Source organism: Globicephala melas, chromosome 8 (genome assembly GCF_963455315.2).
Source record: "Globicephala melas chromosome 8, mGloMel1.2, whole genome shotgun sequence".
Lineage (NCBI taxonomy): Eukaryota > Metazoa > Chordata > Mammalia > Artiodactyla > Delphinidae > Globicephala > Globicephala melas.
Genome location: NC_083321.1, coordinates 5313319 through 5332470, shown reverse-complemented (window position 1 = coordinate 5332470; position 19152 = coordinate 5313319). Strand labels below are relative to the sequence as shown.

General features: G+C 54.6%; 2 protein-coding genes across 7 annotated transcripts; one reads left to right on the top strand and one right to left on the bottom strand.

Annotated features, from left to right (window-relative positions):
• Window positions 1–4854: 4854 nt before the first annotated feature.
• On the bottom strand, window positions 4855–9775 carry TMEM134 (transmembrane protein 134). 5 transcript variants are annotated; one of them, XM_030833355.2, is made up of 7 exons: window positions 9544–9775; window positions 8536–8600; window positions 7976–8065; window positions 7744–7820; window positions 5592–5636; window positions 5323–5376; window positions 4855–5243 (listed from the first exon to the last, which is right to left on the bottom strand). In XM_030833355.2, the coding sequence occupies exons 1-7, from the start codon at window positions 9715–9717 to the stop codon at window positions 5161–5163; spliced, it is 588 nt and encodes a 195-aa protein (XP_030689215.1). In that variant the 5' UTR covers window positions 9718–9775; the 3' UTR covers window positions 4855–5160. The 5 variants fall into 5 exon arrangements, with proteins under 5 accessions (XP_030689215.1, XP_030689217.1, XP_030689216.1 ...); XM_030833357.2 differs by lacking the exon at window positions 7744–7820 and having other exon boundaries at window positions 8525–8600; XM_030833356.2 differs by lacking the exon at window positions 7744–7820.
• A 2820-nt stretch (window positions 9776–12595) lies between these two features.
• Window positions 12596–18924, top strand: AIP (aryl hydrocarbon receptor interacting protein). 2 transcript variants are annotated; one of them, XM_030833350.3, is made up of 6 exons: window positions 12596–12764; window positions 15768–15947; window positions 17280–17468; window positions 17858–18034; window positions 18136–18269; window positions 18610–18820. In XM_030833350.3, the coding sequence occupies exons 1-6, from the start codon at window positions 12666–12668 to the stop codon at window positions 18680–18682; spliced, it is 852 nt and encodes a 283-aa protein (XP_030689210.1). In that variant the 5' UTR covers window positions 12596–12665; the 3' UTR covers window positions 18683–18820. The 2 variants fall into 2 exon arrangements, with proteins under 2 accessions (XP_030689210.1, XP_030689209.1); XM_030833349.3 differs by having other exon boundaries at window positions 12599–12764; window positions 18136–18277; window positions 18610–18924.
• The last annotated feature ends 228 nt before the right edge of the window (window positions 18925–19152 follow it).

The following is a 19152-nucleotide window of genomic DNA, read 5'->3' as shown; positions in this document are numbered from 1 at the left end:
CCATAAGGTAGCATTGAGGAATGAAAGACAGAAAATATTAAAGAGTAGTTAAAAGTCATTAGGAATCTCAGAAGAAGAAAATGTAGAGAACAGGCAGGAGGCAATATTTAAAGAGATGATGATTGAAAAACTTCCATAAAGACTTCCACAAACAGGGACTTCCCTAGTGGCACAGTGGTTAAGAATCTGCCTGCCAATGCAGGGGACACGGGTTCGATCCCTGGTCCAGGAAGATCTCACATGCTGTGGAGCAACTAAGCCCGTGCGCCACAACTACTGAGCCTGCGCTCTAGAGCCTGCATGCCGCAACTACTGAGCCTGCGTGCCGCAACTACTGAAGCCCCCGCGCCTAGAGCCTGTGCCCGCAACAAGAGAAGCCACCACGATGAGAAGCCCGCGAACCACAACAAAGAGTAGCTCCTGCTCTCCGCAACTAGAGGAAGCCTGCGTGCAGCAACAAAGACCCAACACAGCCCTAAATAAATAAATTAAAAAAAAGAATTCCACAAAGGCAAGAGTCCAGATTGAAGGAGCACGTTGGAGCCAGAGAAGGATATATAAAAGTAAATGTATAGGGACTTCCCTGGTGGCACAGTGGTTAAGAATCCGCCTGCCAATGCAGGGGACATGGGTTCGATCCCTGGTCCGGGAAGATCCCACATGCCACGGAGCAACTAAGCCCGTGCGCCACAACTACTGAAGCCCGCGTGGCTAGAGCCCGTGCTTCGCAACAAAAGAAGTCACTGCAATGAGAAGCCCGCACACCGCAACGAAGCAGAGTAGACCCCGCTCACCGCAGCTAGAGAAAGCCATGCACAGCAACAAAGACCAACGCAGCCAAAAATAAATAAATAAGTTTTTTAAAAAAGTAAATGTATATCTAGATGCATGCCAGTGAAACTGCAGAATACAAAAGGAAAATCTTGTAAACAGCTCGAGAAAGAAGTCAGATTACTTACCAAGGATTAGCAATTAGACTCTCCAAAGACTTTTTTCATTGACAACAACACATGCAAGAGGAAAATGGAATAAATTGTTCAACGTGCAGAGGGAAAAAAAATGCCAACTGAGAAGCCTGTACTTAGCTCATCTTACTCAAGAATGAAGATGAAATATAAACTTTTTTCAGCAAACAAAGGCTGAAAGTTTTCCCACCCACAAACTCTTGTTGAAGGGATGGCTTCAGTGGGAAGGAAATTGAAAGCAGAGTATGTACTAAATAATAGGAGAGAAATCAGTAAACATATTGGTAGATCTAAAGAAGCATGAACTATAAAAAATAATTTGGGGGATTTTAAAACCAGGAGGGACTAAAAAAAATAATAGACAAAAATAAAATGGAAGATGGGAAGGGATACTCTAGACATGCTTGTTTTTCCTAGAGGAGGACAGATTCATTGATTAACTTTAGATTTTGTTAATCATGTAAGGGTAACCATTAATATAACAGAAATAGAGATAGAATGTTCCATTCTCTATAGTCAAATCAACAGAGGAGGAAAAGGGAGAAAGTGAAGAATTCCTCATTAAGCTAGCAGAAGGCTGGGAAAGAGGAAAAAAGCAAAGAAAAACAAAGTCTACAGAAAACATTAAAACACAAGGTAGAAATAATCCTTAAAACAAAACAAAAGAGGGCTTCCCTGGTGGCTCAGTGGTTAAGAATCCGCCTGCCAACGCGGGGGACATGGGTTTGAGCCCTGGTCCGGGAAGATCCCACATGCCGCGGAGCAACTAAGCCCGCGCGCCACAACTACTGAGCCTGCACTCTAGAGCCCGTAAGCCACAACTACTGAGCCCACGTGCCACAACTACTGAAGCCTGCGCGTGTAGAGCCTGTGCTCCGCAACAAGGGAAGCCACTGCAATGAGAAGCCTGCGCACTGCAATGAAGAGTAGCCCCCGCTCGCCGCAACTAGAGAAGCCTGCGCACAGCAACGAAGACCCAACGCAGCCAATAAATAAACAAACAAACAAATAAATAAATAAATAAATAGGGGCTTCCCTGGTGGCGCAGTGGTTGAGAGTCCACCTGCCGATGCAGGGGACACGGGTTCATGCCCCGGTCCGGGAGGATCCCACATGCCGCGGAGTGGCTGGGCCCGTGAGCCATGGCCGCTGAGCCTGCGCTTCCAGAGCCTGTGCTCCGCAGCGGGAGAGGCCACAACAGTGAGAGGCCCGCGTACCACACACACACAAAAAAAAAACAAAAAAAAAAACTATATATATATATATATATATATATATATATATATATATATATATATATATAAAGGCAGATACCAGGCTCTTCCCACAGCTAAGTGCACATATAAGAGACACATTCAGGATTTCCCTGGTGGCGCAGTGGTTAAGAATCCGCCTGCCAATGCAGGGGACACGGGTTCGAGCCCTGGTCCGGGAAGATCCCGCATGCCACGGAGCAGCTAAGCCTGTGTGCCACAACTACTGAGCCTGCGCTCTAGAGCCTGTGGGCCACAACTACTGAGCCTGCGCGCCTAGAGCCCGTGCTCTGCAACAAGAGAAGCCACCGCAGTGAGAAGCCTGCGCACCGCAACAAAGAGTAGCCACCGCTCACCGCAACTAGAGAAAGCCGGCGTGCAGCAAAACGCAGCTAAAAATAAAATATAAATTAAAAAAAAAAAAAGGACACATTCAAAGCATAATGACAGCTGAAGGGCTGAAAGTGATGGCTTGGAAAAAGACTTACTAGGGGAGAATTAACCAAAAGAAAGCTAGTATAACTACAGACATATCAGACAAAATGGGCTATGGGGCAAAGAGCATCAGGGATAAATTGAGTCACAATTCACTAAGGAAATCTAATGTTCTTAATCTGTGTGCAACTATTAATGCCTTTTCCAACTAAAAATAAATCATATTTAGAATTTGGGTATTCATCATTTCCTGAGGATGGTGTTGCTGTCAATCCAACTTGGATTACATAAATTAACCAGCAAAAATCAAGCACATTGGTCACATTAAAACTTTAAACGTTGCGATTCAGTGTTCTGTCAACATGTTCATATGGACCAAGGGTTGGCAAACTTTTTCTGTGAAGGGCCAGACAGTAAAGATTTTAGGCTTTGGGGACCATATGGTTTCTGTTGCTCTGCTGTAGTAGTTTGTATGGCTGAGCAGCCAAAGTCAATACAGAGTGTGGCTGTGTTGGAAATTCGATAAATAATAATTTAATTAAACTTGACTTATTGACATCAAAATTTGAATTTTATAAACTTTGTGTCACAAAAGCTTATTATCCTTTGACTTTTATCCCAACCATTACTAAAATGTGAAAACCATTCTTAGTTTGGTGGCTATATTGGGCCTGTGGGGTACAGCTTGCTGACCCCTGAGATAGTCTTATAATATGGAGAATCACCACTTTTGGGATCACTTGCTGTTTAGCTAAGATTGTGAAGTGACAGAAAGTTACGAGCGTAGTAGCAACTCTATGTTAATTGCTAATTTGCCCACTTTCAATGAATGGTGTTCATAATTTTTCTTCTTTCCATGTTTGTTCTGATTTTATCTATTGAAATGTAATTTTATGTATGATTAATCTGATAATACAAACTGTGGGCTTATATTCTGTATCTCTGTTTTTTTATTTCACTTTTTTAGTTTTCATTTTACCTTACAAAATTATTGGTCCATGTTGCATTAGAAATGAAAACTGGTCCCCAGCTAATTTGAGAATCACTCATTTAGGAGTTCCTGCATCTAACTGGTACCCCCCAAAAGTGCCTTGATTGGTGGCTGAGGGTGGGAAGTCTGGCTGGGCCAGGACATCAGGAGCGAGAGCGGGGGTCTGGGTGCTCATTCTTTCAACAAAATCACAGAAACCTAAAGGCACTGTCCTGGCCGCTGCAGATACAGTGGAGGCCGAACACCTTAATGGCACTCGCATTTCACTGGGGATGGCAGACTGTAAACATGAAGTATATGAACAGGGTCTCCAAGGCCCACACTCATTCGGCCAGCCCCTCAGTTGGTCAGCTGGGGACCAGACCAGCTTGCTGACCCCCACCCCCCTCTGAGTCACAGAAGCCCTGGGTTGTGTTCCTCACTCTGCCCTCAGCCAAGCCAGTCTCTCTGGGCCTCAGTTTCTATGGAGGGTGACCAGAAAGAACCTGTGTCAAGCGCCTTCTAAGAATCTGATAAATGGTAGCTATTATGACCTCAGCTTTCAGGGTTCTCAAAGATTCTGTTTCCTGGTTGTTGACATCCTGAGATGCTTGGACCTTCCAAAATTCTGCAGTGGTCTGTTTCCAATGTTCTGTGGTTCTAAGAGTCTTTGATCACTGAGGTTTTCTGTTATACAGGCCTACTTCCTATGTCTTTTGACCCCTACTTCTCCCAACCTCTGGGCCTGGGAAGTAGGGCAGTGGGTGGAGGAGGCTGGGCTGCTGCGTCCTGGTGGCCCACATTCAGAGCCGGCTGTGGCAGCCCAGGGCCCCAGAGCCAGGCTGGAACCAGGATACCAGCCTCCAGGCCCCAGGCCTGTGTCATCTGAGTGCCCTTGGCCAGGGCCGCCAGGGGAGGCACCAATGCTGACTCTCTGAGTGGAGACAGGGGCAGGACTGACTCTGCTAAGGACTGGGAGGGAGAGTCTTCTCCAGGCTTGCAGGGTAGAAGAGCCCCAGGCCCAGCTCTGCCCCTGACGTGCTGTGTGACCTTGGGCAAGTCATGGAGCATCAGGACTGTCATGTGTACCATGGGGAGATGGACAGTCCTAGAGCCCTTCAGCCCCAGGGTCAGTCCTTTTCTCAGCCTTTCTGAAAGGGGGCTGTGGCCAGGCTGATGGGCTGGTCAGGGCAAGTGGGAAGTAAAAAGCAATTGTGGGCTGGAATTAAGCATTACCCTTTTATTAGCACAAAACACCACCAACCCAGCAGCCCCCCAAGAATAAGTTAAGGCACGGAGCACGGAAGGGGCGACTTTCCCAGGCCCAGGTCGTGGCCTGAGGCCCACTGCCCCAAACTTCCGGAGCAAACTCCTGAGGGGACTGGAGCCTCGAGGGTCCCGCAGGGTCTTTTCCCTTGAGATGAGGGTACCGAAGCGGGCGCGGGCGCGGGCCCCAGGGGCGCCCCCTAGGGACGCGAGGAGGCCGCGCGGGGCCTCTCGGCGCCGACGATGGATCCCGCCGTCTGCCGACGCCTGCTCACTTCTCGAAGTAGGGCAGGTAGAAGAACTGGAAGCCCCGGTGGCCCTTGACCGCGCAGTAGATGAAGGTCACGTGGTAGACTGCAGGGCGGGGTCTGTCAGCGCCGGGGGCCCGCCCAGGGCCCGCCCCCGCCCCGCCCCCGCCCGCGCCCACTCGCACCTCCCGGGACCAGCAACAGGAAGCCGGGCACGAAGAAGATGGCGCTGGAGACACCTACGAGAGGGGAGGAGGGGCCGGGTCAGGGCAGGGAGGCTTCCGGGCGGGACTGCGGGGTCACTGCCTGGGCAAGTCTCACTCTCCGAGGTAAAAGGGGCCGTTTTCTGCCGGGAGGGCGCTGAGCGCTGCGGGAGGTGGAAGGGCTTGCCGAGGGCCTCTGGGCACACGAGGGGCGTGACCGCTGCCCGCGGAGGTAGGAGGGGGTCGCTCACCTGGCGAGGGGGCCACCTCCAGTCCCACGCCGGTCAGGATCAACACTGCACACAGATGGAAACACGAGGGTGAGGGCAGGAGCAGGGGGCAGCAGCTGGTGGCAGGGTGGGGACCTCCACCCGCAACCCCCAACATGGCTTAGGCCTGAGGAATGGTGTCCCCCACCTAAGCTGAAGGTCCCCTGGGCAGAGAACCGCCAGGGGAAGTTCACCAAGCTCTGTGTTTTCAGAGCAGGGCACCTGGCAGGCCCTGGGAAATGTCTGTCCCTGCCCCCATGGCCCTTCCCTAGTGGAGCAAGCAACAAGAACCTCCACGCTACACCCCTGGTGATCAGACAGCTCGGGAGCCTGGGGTATCAGGAAGAGCTTCTTGGAGGCAGTAGCATCTAAGCTGAGCAGGGACAGCAGCAGCAGTAGCAGTTACCTTTTAGTGACCACCTACCAGCTGCTGCCAGGCACTGGGCTAAGCGTGTTACATGCAGGGCCTTATTTAATTGCCACCTTGACTGAGACAGGTATTACCATCCCCATTTCACAGCAGAGGAAACTGAGACACAGAGAGGGGAAGTAACTTGCCCAGGACTGCATTTAGAAGGTGGAGGTGATCTGACTCCAGAGGCTTTGCTATGGGCATGGCACAGGCAGAAAGGGAGAGGAGTATTCCAGATGGAGGGAACAGCCTGGCAAAGGCCCAGCGACTGGAGGAACTCAGGGCTTTCTAGGAACTTCCAGTTTTTGGCGAGACAGGAGAGGCAAGAGTCCAGGCTTGAGGAGTTTGGCAGGATCTGTAGGCCCTGGGGAGGGATGTGGACTTTGGCTAAGGACAGTGGGCACTGGGGAAGCTGGGGTGGTCATAGCTGGATCACTTTTTCAGATGCAGAGAGAGTCCTGGGTCCCCAGTTAGAGGATGGGATGGCGGGGGGGGAGATGGGGGACCGTACAGCACAGAGGCTTGAAGGGCCACCATGGACTGTTGTGTGGTTTGTGCCCTGCACAGAGCACCTCAAAAAGGGTACAACGGGGGCTGAAACTCACTCCCTGTACCCTGGCTTAGGGCTGTGGGCTCTGCCCACTCAGAGGAGGCATCTTTTTCTAATTCCTGCAAAAGGCCTTTATGGGCTATGGTGGCCCACAGGCCTGGCAACATCACGGATGTGGGTTTAAATCCCAGCTCATCTACTTCCCAGCTGTGGCTCTTCTGCAGCGTCTGTGTCCTTACTTTTGAACTGGGATAGTAATAATGCTTGCCCTGTCAGGTGTTGAGGATGAAATGAGATAAGGCAGGTGGCCAGTGCAACTCGCAGGTGTTGGGGAAGCCGCAGCTCCCTCCCCTGCACACAGACACCCAGAGCTGAGGCAAGGATGCTGCTCAGCTTTCCAGCTAGGGGACTCTCACCTTCCTGGAGGAGAGAGAGCAGGTGCCACAGTTGGGCCCTCCCTAAGGGCTCCCCTTGATCCCAACCCTAGATCCCTTTTGGGGACTCTGACTCCTCAGCCCCACAGAATGAGGAGCGTGGGAGTTAGAAAACAGCTGGCTGTGGTTTCTGCCTGCTCTGGGCCTCAGTTTCCCTATCTTGAGTATCTTGGGGGTGGGAGAGAGGTCCTTATCAGCTCTCAGACTCCAGAGGAGGGGAAGTGACAGGTGCCCTGTGGATTGGGCTGGCAGGGCACTCTGCAGTTCTGGCCACTGGGCTGGGCATATCCCTGAGCACTGCCCCTACATACAGGTTCTGGGTTGTGGCCCTACCTCTCGCTTGCTGTGTGACCTCTGTACGGAAGGAAAATAAGCCTGCCCTGCACCTGGCTCGAAGTAGACAGAGAATAAATAGTAGCTGTTACTCTCTGTTCCCTGATGGATTAAACAGGATAAAAAAAAAAAAAAAAAAGGAAAAGTTTGGAGCATGGAACCACGTTCCATTTTCAACTATGTGTGATTTCTTGACTCTGTGACCAGGAGGCTGGACCTGCCCCTCCCAAGGCCTCAGCTTCCTAACCTGTAAAATGGGGGTGGGGTCACGGCAGCCAGCTGCGTCCTCAGGATGCTGGGAGGCTCAGTGTGCCAAGGGGGATGCGATGCAGAGCCCGAATGAAAGGAGGGTGGACCCTACCAAGGGGTAGGCAGGGTATGCAGGGGGCCCTCGGGGGCACTCACCCAGCCCCAGCAGGAGGAGCAGGAAGGAGGCCAGCACTACCCTGTGGTTCTTCTGGATCAAAGGGTGTTGAGTCCAGCTGGATGGCAGCAGAGCAGGAGGGGTGTGAAAGAGGCGACAGGAGGCCCACCCCCTCCCATCACCATCCCCCACCCAGAGAGCCAAGGGGAAGTAGTCAGGGCTGCCTGTACTGGGGCAGGGGCCCCAGGTGGCAGGAGCAGGGCAGGGTCTCACCTGCAGCAGGCATTGTAGGAGCGCTGAGTGCTACTGCTGATGGTGCTAAAGGACCACTGGGAGCTGCGGATGGATGTTCGGCCAGAATCCCTGCAGGACAAATGGGCCCGGCGAGGGGGCAAGGGGAGGTGAGCAAGGGGACCCTTTGGGATAGGAGTCGTGATGGCATCCTGGGGGATGGTGCAGAGACTGGAACTAAGTGTTCCTGCAGAATAGGGGGCACTGAGAAGGGACGGGGTGAAGAGGAATTCAAGGGCTGGGGGTTTCTGCAGGACTGGGGGTTGAGGAAAGCTGGGGATTCCTGTAGGACAAGTGACCTGTGACAAGACAGGGGCCAGACCAGGCTGGGGGTTTCTGCAAGATAAAGAGCCTGGTGGGGTGCGTGGGTGAGGCTGGCACTAGGGTAGGGTGCAGGACAGGGGACCCCGTGTAGGAGTCTCTCGTAGGACAGGATGTGAGAGGGCTGAGTGAGGTGAGCTGGAGGACTGAGCAGGGGCCTGGGAACAGGAGACAGAAGCATGGGGCTAAGAGTACGGGGTGGGTCCCCACCTGGCCCTGACCTGGTGCCGGCTCCCCCATCCGGCTCCGGAGAGGTCTGGGTTCCATCCTCATCGTTCTCCAGGTTCTATTCCAGAACACAGGGCTCAGAAGGGTTACTGGGCTCAGGCCCTTCCTCCCTCCCCTCTGGTGGAGAGGAAGAAAGCGAGCGCACACAGCTGTTTGCCTGGACACACAGCTGTTTGGTCGCTTGACAGCTGCTCCCTCTGCCTTCCCCGAAGAACGGGTTTGATGATTCACAGAAACTGAAACCCAGGTAGGAGGTGGGTGCTGGGGGCTTTGGCAGGGAGGAGCCAGCAGGGGCTGGTTGAGGGTTCCCAGGGCCAGGAGATCTCCCAAGCTTGGGAATCAGGGTGGAGTTGTCAGGATGGTATTTCAGGGGCCCAGTGTGGAGGCCTTGGATTTGCGGTGCCAGGGAAGGGCAGGCCAATGGTTTCCAGGTTTGGGGCATAGGAATCTAGTTCAGGTTGCCAAGAAAAGGATTCTAGAGTTGGTGGAGGTCTTCTGGGAAAGGGGGATTTCCAGTTTAGTGGGAGCCAAGGCATGGGCAAGGACTCATCATGTGAGTGGGGACCTCCAGCTCTGGAGGGAAGGATGGGGTGGGGACTTAGAACAGAAGAGGGGGTGCTGGTTCCCGTTGGATTATCTGGCCTGGGGCTCAGGGGAGTCCTTCTGAATATGGACAAAGTCTGGTTCAGGTACAGAAGAGTTCCCCATCCCTGCGTGCTAAGGGGAGGGAGGGTCAGTACCCAGGATCGGTGGGGACTCCAGGTTGGGATCTCCAGCTGGGGGTGAGGGACGAGCTGCCAGGTCTGGGCTCTAGGCTCTCCAGTAGTGGCTGGGGACCGAAATCAGAGCTGAGAGGGTCTGGGCAGTGATTTGGCTCCGGGGGGCGGTCTCCCGCTCCGGCTGAGGCCTCTAGTCAGATTCTCCCGAGTTGGGGTTCTCCAGGGTCCGGCCTGGGGTCTGCCCAGACCCAGGCGGGGGGTGAGGTGGGCCGGGCGGTTCACCTGGTAGCGCAGCCGGGACTGCTTGTCCTCGTCGGCCACCTCGAACCGGGCCCGGCGCTCGAAGTGCAGCGGCCCGAAGCGGGCGACCCCGCTGGACTCAGGCCCAGGGCCCGCGTCCTCCAGGGACAGCTCGAAGGCGTCATCGATGCTGAACTGGGGCCGGGCGGCACTCATGGCCCCGGCCCGCTCAGACGCCCAGCACCGTCGCCATCCGCTCCCGCCGGCCCCACCCCCGCGCGCAGACCCCGCCCCGTGCCGTCGTCTAGGTTGCTCGACAGTCCGGCGCCCTGGTCGAGGCCCCGCCCTTACGTAACGGCCCCGCCCCCGCCCGCCTTCAGCAGGCCAGAGCTGCCGAGCGCCGAGCAGACTAGTGACCGCGCCTTCTCTCGTCCGGACCGAGCTGGGCTCGCCGCGCCGCCCAGCGGCCGCCTCGGCGAGCGACAGCGGGTGCCTCTCTCGGAAGCAATCCCTGGGTCTGTACAAGGGCCTTGCAGGGGCTGCCACTCGCCAACCTTTCAGGCCCGAGTTGAAGCCGTCTGCATCCCAGCCCGCTCCTCGAGTGCTGAGGAGACTCCTGGGGACCGTTTCCCCACCCTTACTCACCACGGCCCTGCACGGGAGGGGGATTGTCGCCACCGTGCAAATGTGGAAAAAGGCTCAGAGAGCTTATGTGGCTTGCATTCTCCTCCAATTCTGTCTCCACGCAGACGGCAAAGTGGTCTTTTAAAACATCTGATCCTTTTCTTCTGTTAGTCTTAAATAAAACTTTTTTTTTTAAATTAAAGTATGCTGCCAAGTCACTCCTCTGCATAAAACCATCCCTTGGTTTTCCACTGTGGTTAGAATAATATGTGAACTCTTGACTAAGGCCCACAAAGCTCTGGTCCCTGCCTACCTCTCCCAATCGCATCAAGTCCTTCTCTGCCCCTCTTTCATCTCACTCAGCCACACAGGCCAAGCTCGTTCCCATCTCAGGGTCTTTGCACGTGCGTGCTTTTTTCTATGCCTGGAAAGCACTTAACCTTGCTCTTTCACAGGGGGATCTTTTCATCATCGGTGTCCCTGCTCCAGTGTCACCTCTCAGAGAAGCCGTCCCTGACTATGCAATCTAAAGTCAGTTTCACATCACACAGTGCTTACCCGAAATTACCTTATTTTACACTGTCTTATTCACCACTGTGTCCACTGTGCCCAGAACAGTGTTTGGCACTAAGTAGGTCCTCAATAAATATTTGTGGACCACATGAATGAGCGCTTCCGCCCAAATCCCAAATGCTTTCAAGTGCGAACTGGGATTTGAACTCAGGTCCACCTAGCTCTAGGGGTGCTCATCCTCCTGCACTCACCCGACCCACTTCATTTTATGACCTCGTGTACAGAGCTGAGTCAATCCTGCTTCTCAGTTTATGACACATCATCACTATGAGCAAGGTCCCTCTTGAGTTACGTTTATTTATTTTCCCTCCTTCTCTCCACCGTTTTCCTCCTCCCTTTCATCAGATCCCACATCAGTGTGCTCAGTCAGCTGCCTTGAATTCCGTCTGGCCCCCTACTCCACATGGCATTGGCTCGTATGTGGATGTGTTTGCAATTTAAAAACATGGAGTCATGTATAAAACTCATTCTATTTACATTTTTTTTTTTTTTTTTTTTGCTGTACGCGGGCCTCTCACTGTTGTGGCCTCTCCCGTTGCGGAGCACAGGCTCCGGACGCGCAGGCTCAGCGGCCATGGCTCACGGGCCCAGCCGCTCCGCAGCATGTGGGATCTTCCCGGACCGGGGCACGAACCCATGTCCCCTGCATCGGCAAGCGGACTCTCAACCACTGCGCCACCAGGGAAGCCCTGAGGTATTTTTATATATACTAGTGGATTTAATTAGCTGAACATTCATTTAGGATTTTTCATATTTATATTTATTAGTAAAATGGGTGTATAATTTTCTTGCCTTATGGTATAGTTATCTGGTTCAGAATCAAGATTAAAATAGCCTCATAAAATATGTTGGTTGGCTTTCCCTCTTTTTCCATTTTCTGGAGCAATCTGTATAGGATACAGACTACTTGTTGCTTCAGAATTTGGCAGAAGTCGCCTGAAAAACTTCCTGTGTGGGTAAAAAAAAAAAAAAGCTAAAAACAAAGCATGTTTCCCTTTCACCCCAGAGGTTCCACCTCTCTCAGGGGACCTTTGGGGGGGGGGAAATGAACCAGCATAAATATCTGAAGCCCTTAGCACGTGGGGCAAAGGGGACGGACAATAATTCTTCGCAGTTATGAGGATGGAATGAAGACAGTGCACAGGTCCCAAGACATTCCTTTATTCGGTTACCTAAACCTCGAAAGTGGGAGCAGAAAACTCTTACAGCTATTCTTCACAGCTAGTTTCCAGAGGCGGAGAGAAATGTTGTACTACCCCCGAAGTGCCTCACTTCTATCATTCCTATATTTCCTAATACTATGTGCCAGACACCGCGGAGGATTCCATGGTGACGACACATCCAGCCAGGACCCCACAAGGGACTGTCAGTCTCTTGGGGAGTTTACGGTTCCCACAGGAACACAGAAACCCTCCTTCCTCTCTTTCTTACTCCTAGTTTTACTTATTTATTTATTTATATTTAAAGAGAAAAATCCAGGATGCAAAAGTCACGACTATTGTGCTAGGTATGCTAAAAGAAAAAACCCAGAAAGGAATACACAAAAATAGTAGTTTTAGGGGGTGGCGTTACCGACGGGCCCCCAGCCCCCGCTCCATCCTAGTTCTGTAACGCTGTTATACTGTTCCTACAACTTAAAATAGAGTGGCACACGGCCACTTGGGAGGGCCCAGTCTATATCAGTTCAATGACACAATTGCTAGGGACGCCCCCGCCCCGCCCGGCCGACTCTGGCCCCGCCTCTCTCACCTCCCCTAGACAGTCTCAGGCCCCGCCCCTGGTCAGACCCGCGCGCTCAGCCGCAGCGCAGAGAACCAATCACTGTCCGTTTCCACGTTCAGGCCCTTTACGGCGTCTGCCCTTAGCCAAAATGGCGCCAGCTCGGAAGTTGCCGAAGTTGACGAAGCAGGTCCGGAAGCTGCCGAGCGAGTCCGGAAGTTGCCGAAAGAGAGCAGCGGGGAAGGAGGATGGCGGATATCATCGCAAGACTCCGGGAGGACGGGATCCAAAAGCGTGTGATAGAGGAGGGCCGAGGAGAGCTCCCTGACTTTCAGGATGGAACTAAGGTTCGTGTTTATCCCCTTCCCTTAACCGTCCGTGGCGCGGTGCGCATGCGAGGCGGGAGGAGGCTGTAGGCGAGAGATTGCGCATGCCCAGATAGCAGTGGTCGGTGACCCTACCTCTCACATGCCGAGCTCGACGCTGATTGGTCTGGATTTAAGTAGAGGGTGAATTCGGATGCGTCTGCGCCCGCCCCCTGGCTTGGCCGTGTGGCCACATTGGTTGGGGAGGCCGTCAGTCATTATAAACAGGTTGCGGGAGGTGCGAGGGTTGGCCCTATTGCTTGCACAGACCCAGCGCTGGAGAAGACCCTAAACCGGATACTAGGGCTCTGGGAGGGGCCCCTGGTTTGCAAGGCTCAAAATCTATAGACGGAAGGGTCTTCTGAAAACACAGACCAGCTCCATTTCTTAGATGGGAAAATCGAGGCCCTGGGACGACGCACCAACCGAGAGAACAAACAGGCCCAGAGGTTGTGTCTGCCAGACCAGAATCCTTTTGGCAGCCTTCCGAGTGCTCTTCGTGGCATTGCTCGGGACAGATAAGGGCTGGGAAATAAAGAGCCTCCCATCTTCCTCCTTTGCACATCCAGGCCCCCACCTCCAGCCTCTCCGGCCCCTTCCCCCAAACAATGTACATCTCCAGGCTTACCTGCTTCTGCTTATGCAGTTCCCTCCTCCTGGAGGGCCTTTCCCTGTTGCCACTTGCCTGTAGAGTAAGGAGCTTCCTGGGGGCAGCCCCTGTGCCCAGCAGAGCAGTCACATAGGACACGCATCTTGAGCGAATGAGTAAAGATCCTGGCCCCCAAAATAACTGAAGTGACATACCTTGTTGATGACTACAACAGTTTAACATTTAAAACATACTGGGGCCGGGCTTTCCTGGTGGCGCAGTGGTTGAGAGTCCACCTGCCGAAGCAGGGGACGCGGGTTCGTGCCCCGGTCCGGGAAGATCCCACATGCTGCGGAGTGGCTGGGCCCGTAAGCCATGGACGTTGAGCCCGCGCGTCCGGAGCCTGTGCTCCGCAACGGGAAAGGCCACAACAGTGAGAGGCCCACATACCGCAAAAACAAAACAAAACAAAACATACTGGGGCCACCAAAAGTAAGAGCTACTGCGCCGAGATCCAGCAGGTAAAGATCCTAGCCTCTCTCAGTGTGAGTGATTTGAGGCAGAGCTGCACAGCCCTAGTGATCAGTGATACCAAGAGAGATCCTTTCCCAGATGCGAGAAGGGAGGTGGATGTGGGTGGATTCCCCCATGGGCTGGGGGGTTGGTGGCCTTGAAGAAGGACCTGGCAAGGGAGATCCTGGATGGAACAGACACCAGCTGGAGAGAACACTGTAAAAATAGTGAAGATCTGTGAACAATGACCCTGAAGGAACAGGTACAGGTAAATTAAAAAACCAATCACCAGCATTGATTGAGGGCTCAGATGAGCACCGTGCTAAATGCTTCACAAGTTTATTTTCTTTCCTTCTCACAAGAGGAATAGGTACTATTGTTGACCCCCTTTTACTGATGTGGAAACAGAGCTCAGAGGAGTGGCTAGGGGTGGTGGCAAAGAGTGTGGGTTCCTCTAACCATATCCTGTGGAGGGTTCAGTGTTTAGACCTCTTCTCTCTTCACTCTCCCTGAGATGATCTCATCCAGGCTCATCTCTTTTAAAAAACTCTCCATGCCTGGGCCACTCCCAGATGTCTATCTCTAGCCTTCCCTCTCCTTTAAAGTTGATATCCGGCTCCCTACTCACCATCTCCACCTGGATGTCTGGTTGGCACCTCAAACTTCACCTGCTCCCCCCAAGCCTTCCCATCTAAGTTAAGGGCACCTCCAGCCTTTTGGTTGTTCAGGCCCAAAACCTCCCAGTCTCCATGGCTCCTCCTGTTCTCTCACTTCCCACAGAAGATCCTCAGAATACACCGGTGGTCTGACCACTTCTCACCACTTCTGCCACTACCACCCTGGTCCAGGCCGCCATCATCTCTCTCCTGGGTTATTGCAGTAACCACCTTCCTGCTTCTGTCCTCCCTCCGCTCCAGCCTGTTCTCATCCCAGCAGCAGCAGAACCCACGTCAGATCATGTCCCTCCTCTGCTTGGAGCCACCCGCTGGCTCTCAACTCAGAGTGAAAAAACAAACTCCTCACCACTGCCTGCAGGCTCTGTGGGGTCCATCCTTGCTGACCTGGTGACCCCGTGATGCACAACTCCTCGCCCTTGTTCACTCTGCTTCTGCTACACTGGCTTCCCGTTTTGTGAGCACCCCACACACTGTCCCTCTGCAAGGCTTTTGCACCTGCTATTCTCTTGACCTAGAAAGTCCCCACCCCTTCCTACCCCAGCATCTGCCTGGCTTGCTTCTCCCTTCAGATCTCTGGGGGTTTTTTTGGCCACACAGCACAGCTTGTGGGATCTTAGTTTCCCGACCAGGGATCGAACCCAGGTCCCAACAGTGAAAGCACTGAGTCCTAACTACTGGACCGCCAGGGAAGTCCCTCAGATCCTCAGATCTCTGCTTAAATGTTGTCCTCGCAGAGACTCCTGCCCCCTGAACTCACCCTGCCTTACGCTGCTGCATTTTGTTTTCTGACCCATAGCACTTAGCTCAACCTCACACAGCACATGTTGAGGCCCATCTCTTTCCTCTAGAAGTTCCATGTGAGCTCCACGGGGGCAGGGACTTTTGTCTGTTTTGTTCACTGCTGGGCCTAGCACAGAGCTCAGGCATGTAGTAGGTGCTCAGTAAATATTTATTGAAAGAATGATTAGTGCCAGACTGCTTGGGCTCCTGTCCCAGCCCGTCCACCCACTAGCCATGTGATTTGGACCCCTTCCCTCTCGGTGACAGTATCCTCACCTGGGTGGTGCGGTAAAGCCAGGTGTAAGGTTGGGCGGTGACCCCTGGGAGAGCCCTGTCCCTTGTGCCATCTGCAGGCTGCGAGCTGGGCTTGTCCTTGGGGGATGGGGGAAGGCTGTGCCCTTGTCTGATCCCATTTGCGGCCCGCAGGCCACGTTCCACTACCGGACTCTGCTCAGTGACGAGGAGGGCACCGTGCTGGACGACAGCCGCGTGTGCGGCAAGCCCATGGAGCTCATCATCGGCAAGAAGTTCAAGCTGCCCGTGTGGGAGACCATTGTGCGCACCATGCGGGAGGGCGAGATCTCTCAGTTCTGCTGCGACGTCAAGGTACCCGATGCCCTGTGCCTGCCTGCATCTGTCTGCCCGCACCCAATGGCTAGGCCACCACCGACTCCCTCCAGGGCACCACACCACCAGGACACTGGCGTCCTGGCCCCTATTCCACCTTTTCCTCTCCCTTAGCCGGACTGCAGCCAGGGACTGGCTCTCAAATGCAATGACCCACACAACTCCTTACTTCAAACCCCTCTGGCTTCTGGTCACTGTCGAGCTAAAGTGTAAGCCATAGATGCTCACATGGCCCTGCAGGGTCTCCCTCCCACTCACCTCCCTGTGTTTCCATCCCTTTCTTGGCCAAGATCCTCCCTCCCACTTCAAACTGAATTCCTGGGTCACCACCCCCAGGAAGCCTTCCCTGACTACTGGTGGTTGACTTGAACCCCATCTCTGGGTTCTCCAGCCCCTCATGCTCTGCATGGCCAGGATCTGGTCCTCTGTCTGCATCTAAGCTACTTCAGGGCAGGGATTGGGCCTGTTTACCTTCCAAGTGCGCAGTGTGGGCCAGCCCAGAGCCAAGACTCAGAACACATCTGCTGGCTGGATGAATGTTAGCCGAGCAGTCTGCCCTGTGCAGGGTCAGTGAGAGGAGCTGGTTAGACTGGGGTGAGGGTGGTCTGGCTCCCACCATCCCAGCAGATGTTCCTAGTGAAAGGTCAAAAGCTAGGTCCCCAGGAATTCCCTGGCGCTCCAGAGGTTAGGACTCAGCGCTTTCACTGCCGTGGCCCCGGGTTCAATCCCTGGTCGGGGAACTAAAATCCCACAAGCCTTGTGGCCAAAAAAAAAAAAAAAGCCAGGTCCCCTATGCCTGAGGGTCTCCCCTGAGGGTCTCCCCTGAGGGTTTTGAGGTTGCTGCCCTAAACCCACCTCGGAGATAGGCCCTGAAAGGGGTGGGGATGGGGCAGCACAGAAGAGACGCTGGGAACAGAATGTGGAGGGACCCCAGTGATGGGGGGGAGCCCAGCTTGTGGGCTGCAAGCCTGGGAGAAGGAGGAGGGGCGGAGGTAAGAATTCCACTGGGCTCGTAAGGACAGGGGAGACCGGTTGACAGCGGGAGTGTGTGTTTGTGTGGAGGCTGGTGGGGTAGGCGCTTGGCTTGGGTTGGTGGCCAGAAAGTGTGGCAGGAGCTGAGGCCCGCACCGGGCTGGAGGGCTGGGAGGCTGGAGGAGTCCCGAGGGAAACGCCCTCCTGTGTTTCTGCTGAACCAGTTCCTGCCCCTCTCTGGGCCTTAGTGTCCTTTCTCAGATGGTGATGGGGGCAGGGGGCTGGGCCTCTTGGGCTGGTGGCCAGCCAGCCCATTGGTGCCCACTCACCCTCCGGCAGCATGTGGTCCTGTATCCGCTGGTGGCCAAGAGTCTACGCAACATTGCAGCTGGCAAAGACCCCCTGGAGGGCCAGCGGCACTGCTGCGGCATCGCCCAGATGCACGAGCACAATTCCCTGGGCCATGCCGATCTGGACGCCCTGCAGCAGAACCCCCAGCCTCTCATCTTCGACATCGAGATGCTTAAGGTGAGGGGCCACCAAGCCCCAGGCACCTCGCCAAACTCCCACTGCCCAGCTTCAGAGCGGGTGCTGGTCCCACCTGCCTGCCCAGAGTTGGTGGGCCCACTGACTGTTGGTTGGGCTTGGGGTGGGGCAGGCACAAGGACACCTTTGTGGACCCCCTGGCAGTGTCCTCCCCCTCCTTCAGGTCACTGCAAGGGCAGGGATTTTCACCATCTTGTTCGCTGCTCTATTTCTAGAACCCGGCACAGTGCTGGGCCTGTAGGAGGTGCTACATAAACAGTTGTTGAATGGTCAGAGAATGAACAAGTGATTCTGTTTCCGGTGTCCAATGTCCCAGGCCCGGCCAGCCCAGAGGCTGGCCCTCGGCCCTGACTTGGCCTACACCCCGGCAGGTGGAGAACCCTGGCACGTACCAGCAGGACCCATGGGCGATGACGGATGAGGAGAAGGCAAAGGCAGTGCCGGTCATACACCAGGAGGGCAACCGGTTGTACCGCGAGGGCCGTGTGAAGGAGGCTGCCGCCAAGTACTACGACGCCATCGCCTGCCTCAAGAACCTTCAGATGAAGGTGCCGCTTGGAGGCTGCAGTGGGTGAGTGGAGGGGCTGAGGTGGGGCCAGGGGGCCCAGGTTTCAGCACTTTTGCCCTCTCCCTCCCCCCACGCCCCCAGGAACAGCCTGGGTCCCCTGACTGGATCCAGCTGGATCTGCAGATCACACCACTGCTGCTCAACTACTGTCAGTGCAAGCTGGCGGCCCAGGAGTATTACGAGGTGCTGGACCACTGCTCCTCCATCCTCAACAAGTATGATGGTGAGCACTGCGCGCTGGGCCGCCAGGGTGGGCCAGCGGGTGGTCCGTAGAGCAGCCTCCTCCGTAACCCCTGGGCACCGGGGCACGAAACTGAGCCTTTAATATCACCCCCACTCTGAAGTCCCGTGGGAACCCGACCAAATATCGCCCATCCAGGCAGGACCATGGGCCCTGTTGCGCCAGTGAGATATGAAAGGGGGTTTGGGGTGGGGTTGGCCTCCGCATGGGCTCCGTCCCATGATGGGCCCCTGGTGCCAGAAGTCAAGCTAAGTAGCTGGCTGGTCCCCCCTTCGTGCCCTTGTGTGCCTGCTGCCCACTGGCACCCCCTGCAGACAACGTCAAGGCCTACTTCAAGCGGGGCAAGGCGCACGCGGCAGTGTGGAATGCCCAGGAGGCCCAGGCTGACTTTGCCAAGGTGTTGGAGCTGGACCCCGCCCTGGCGCCCATCGTGAGCCGTGAGCTGCGGGCCCTCGAGGCAAGAATCCGGCAGAAGGACGAGGAAGACAGGGCCCGCTTCCGGGGCATCTTCTCCCACTGACAGGGCCCTGCTGGCCCAGCCACCCTGCCCAGCTCACTGCTGCTGCTAGCAGCCCCCCCGCCCCCACCGTATCATGCTTCTCTGTATATAAAGGCCTTATTTATCTCTCTCTCTCTCTCTCTCTCTGGGCCTGCTGAGCCGATCCATTGGCAGAGCTGGGGTCATCACCCCTCATTTCCTGGTCCTTGGGTGGTTTGGGGAGGCAAAGAATTGGGGTTCTAATCCCAGCTCCCCATTCACCAACTCACATCTTTTTGGGCCTCAGTGTCCCTGACAGAGAAGTGAGGGTGGTCTCTGTCACAAAGGAAGTGTTTCTCGCTGGCCAGGGCTAAGCTGC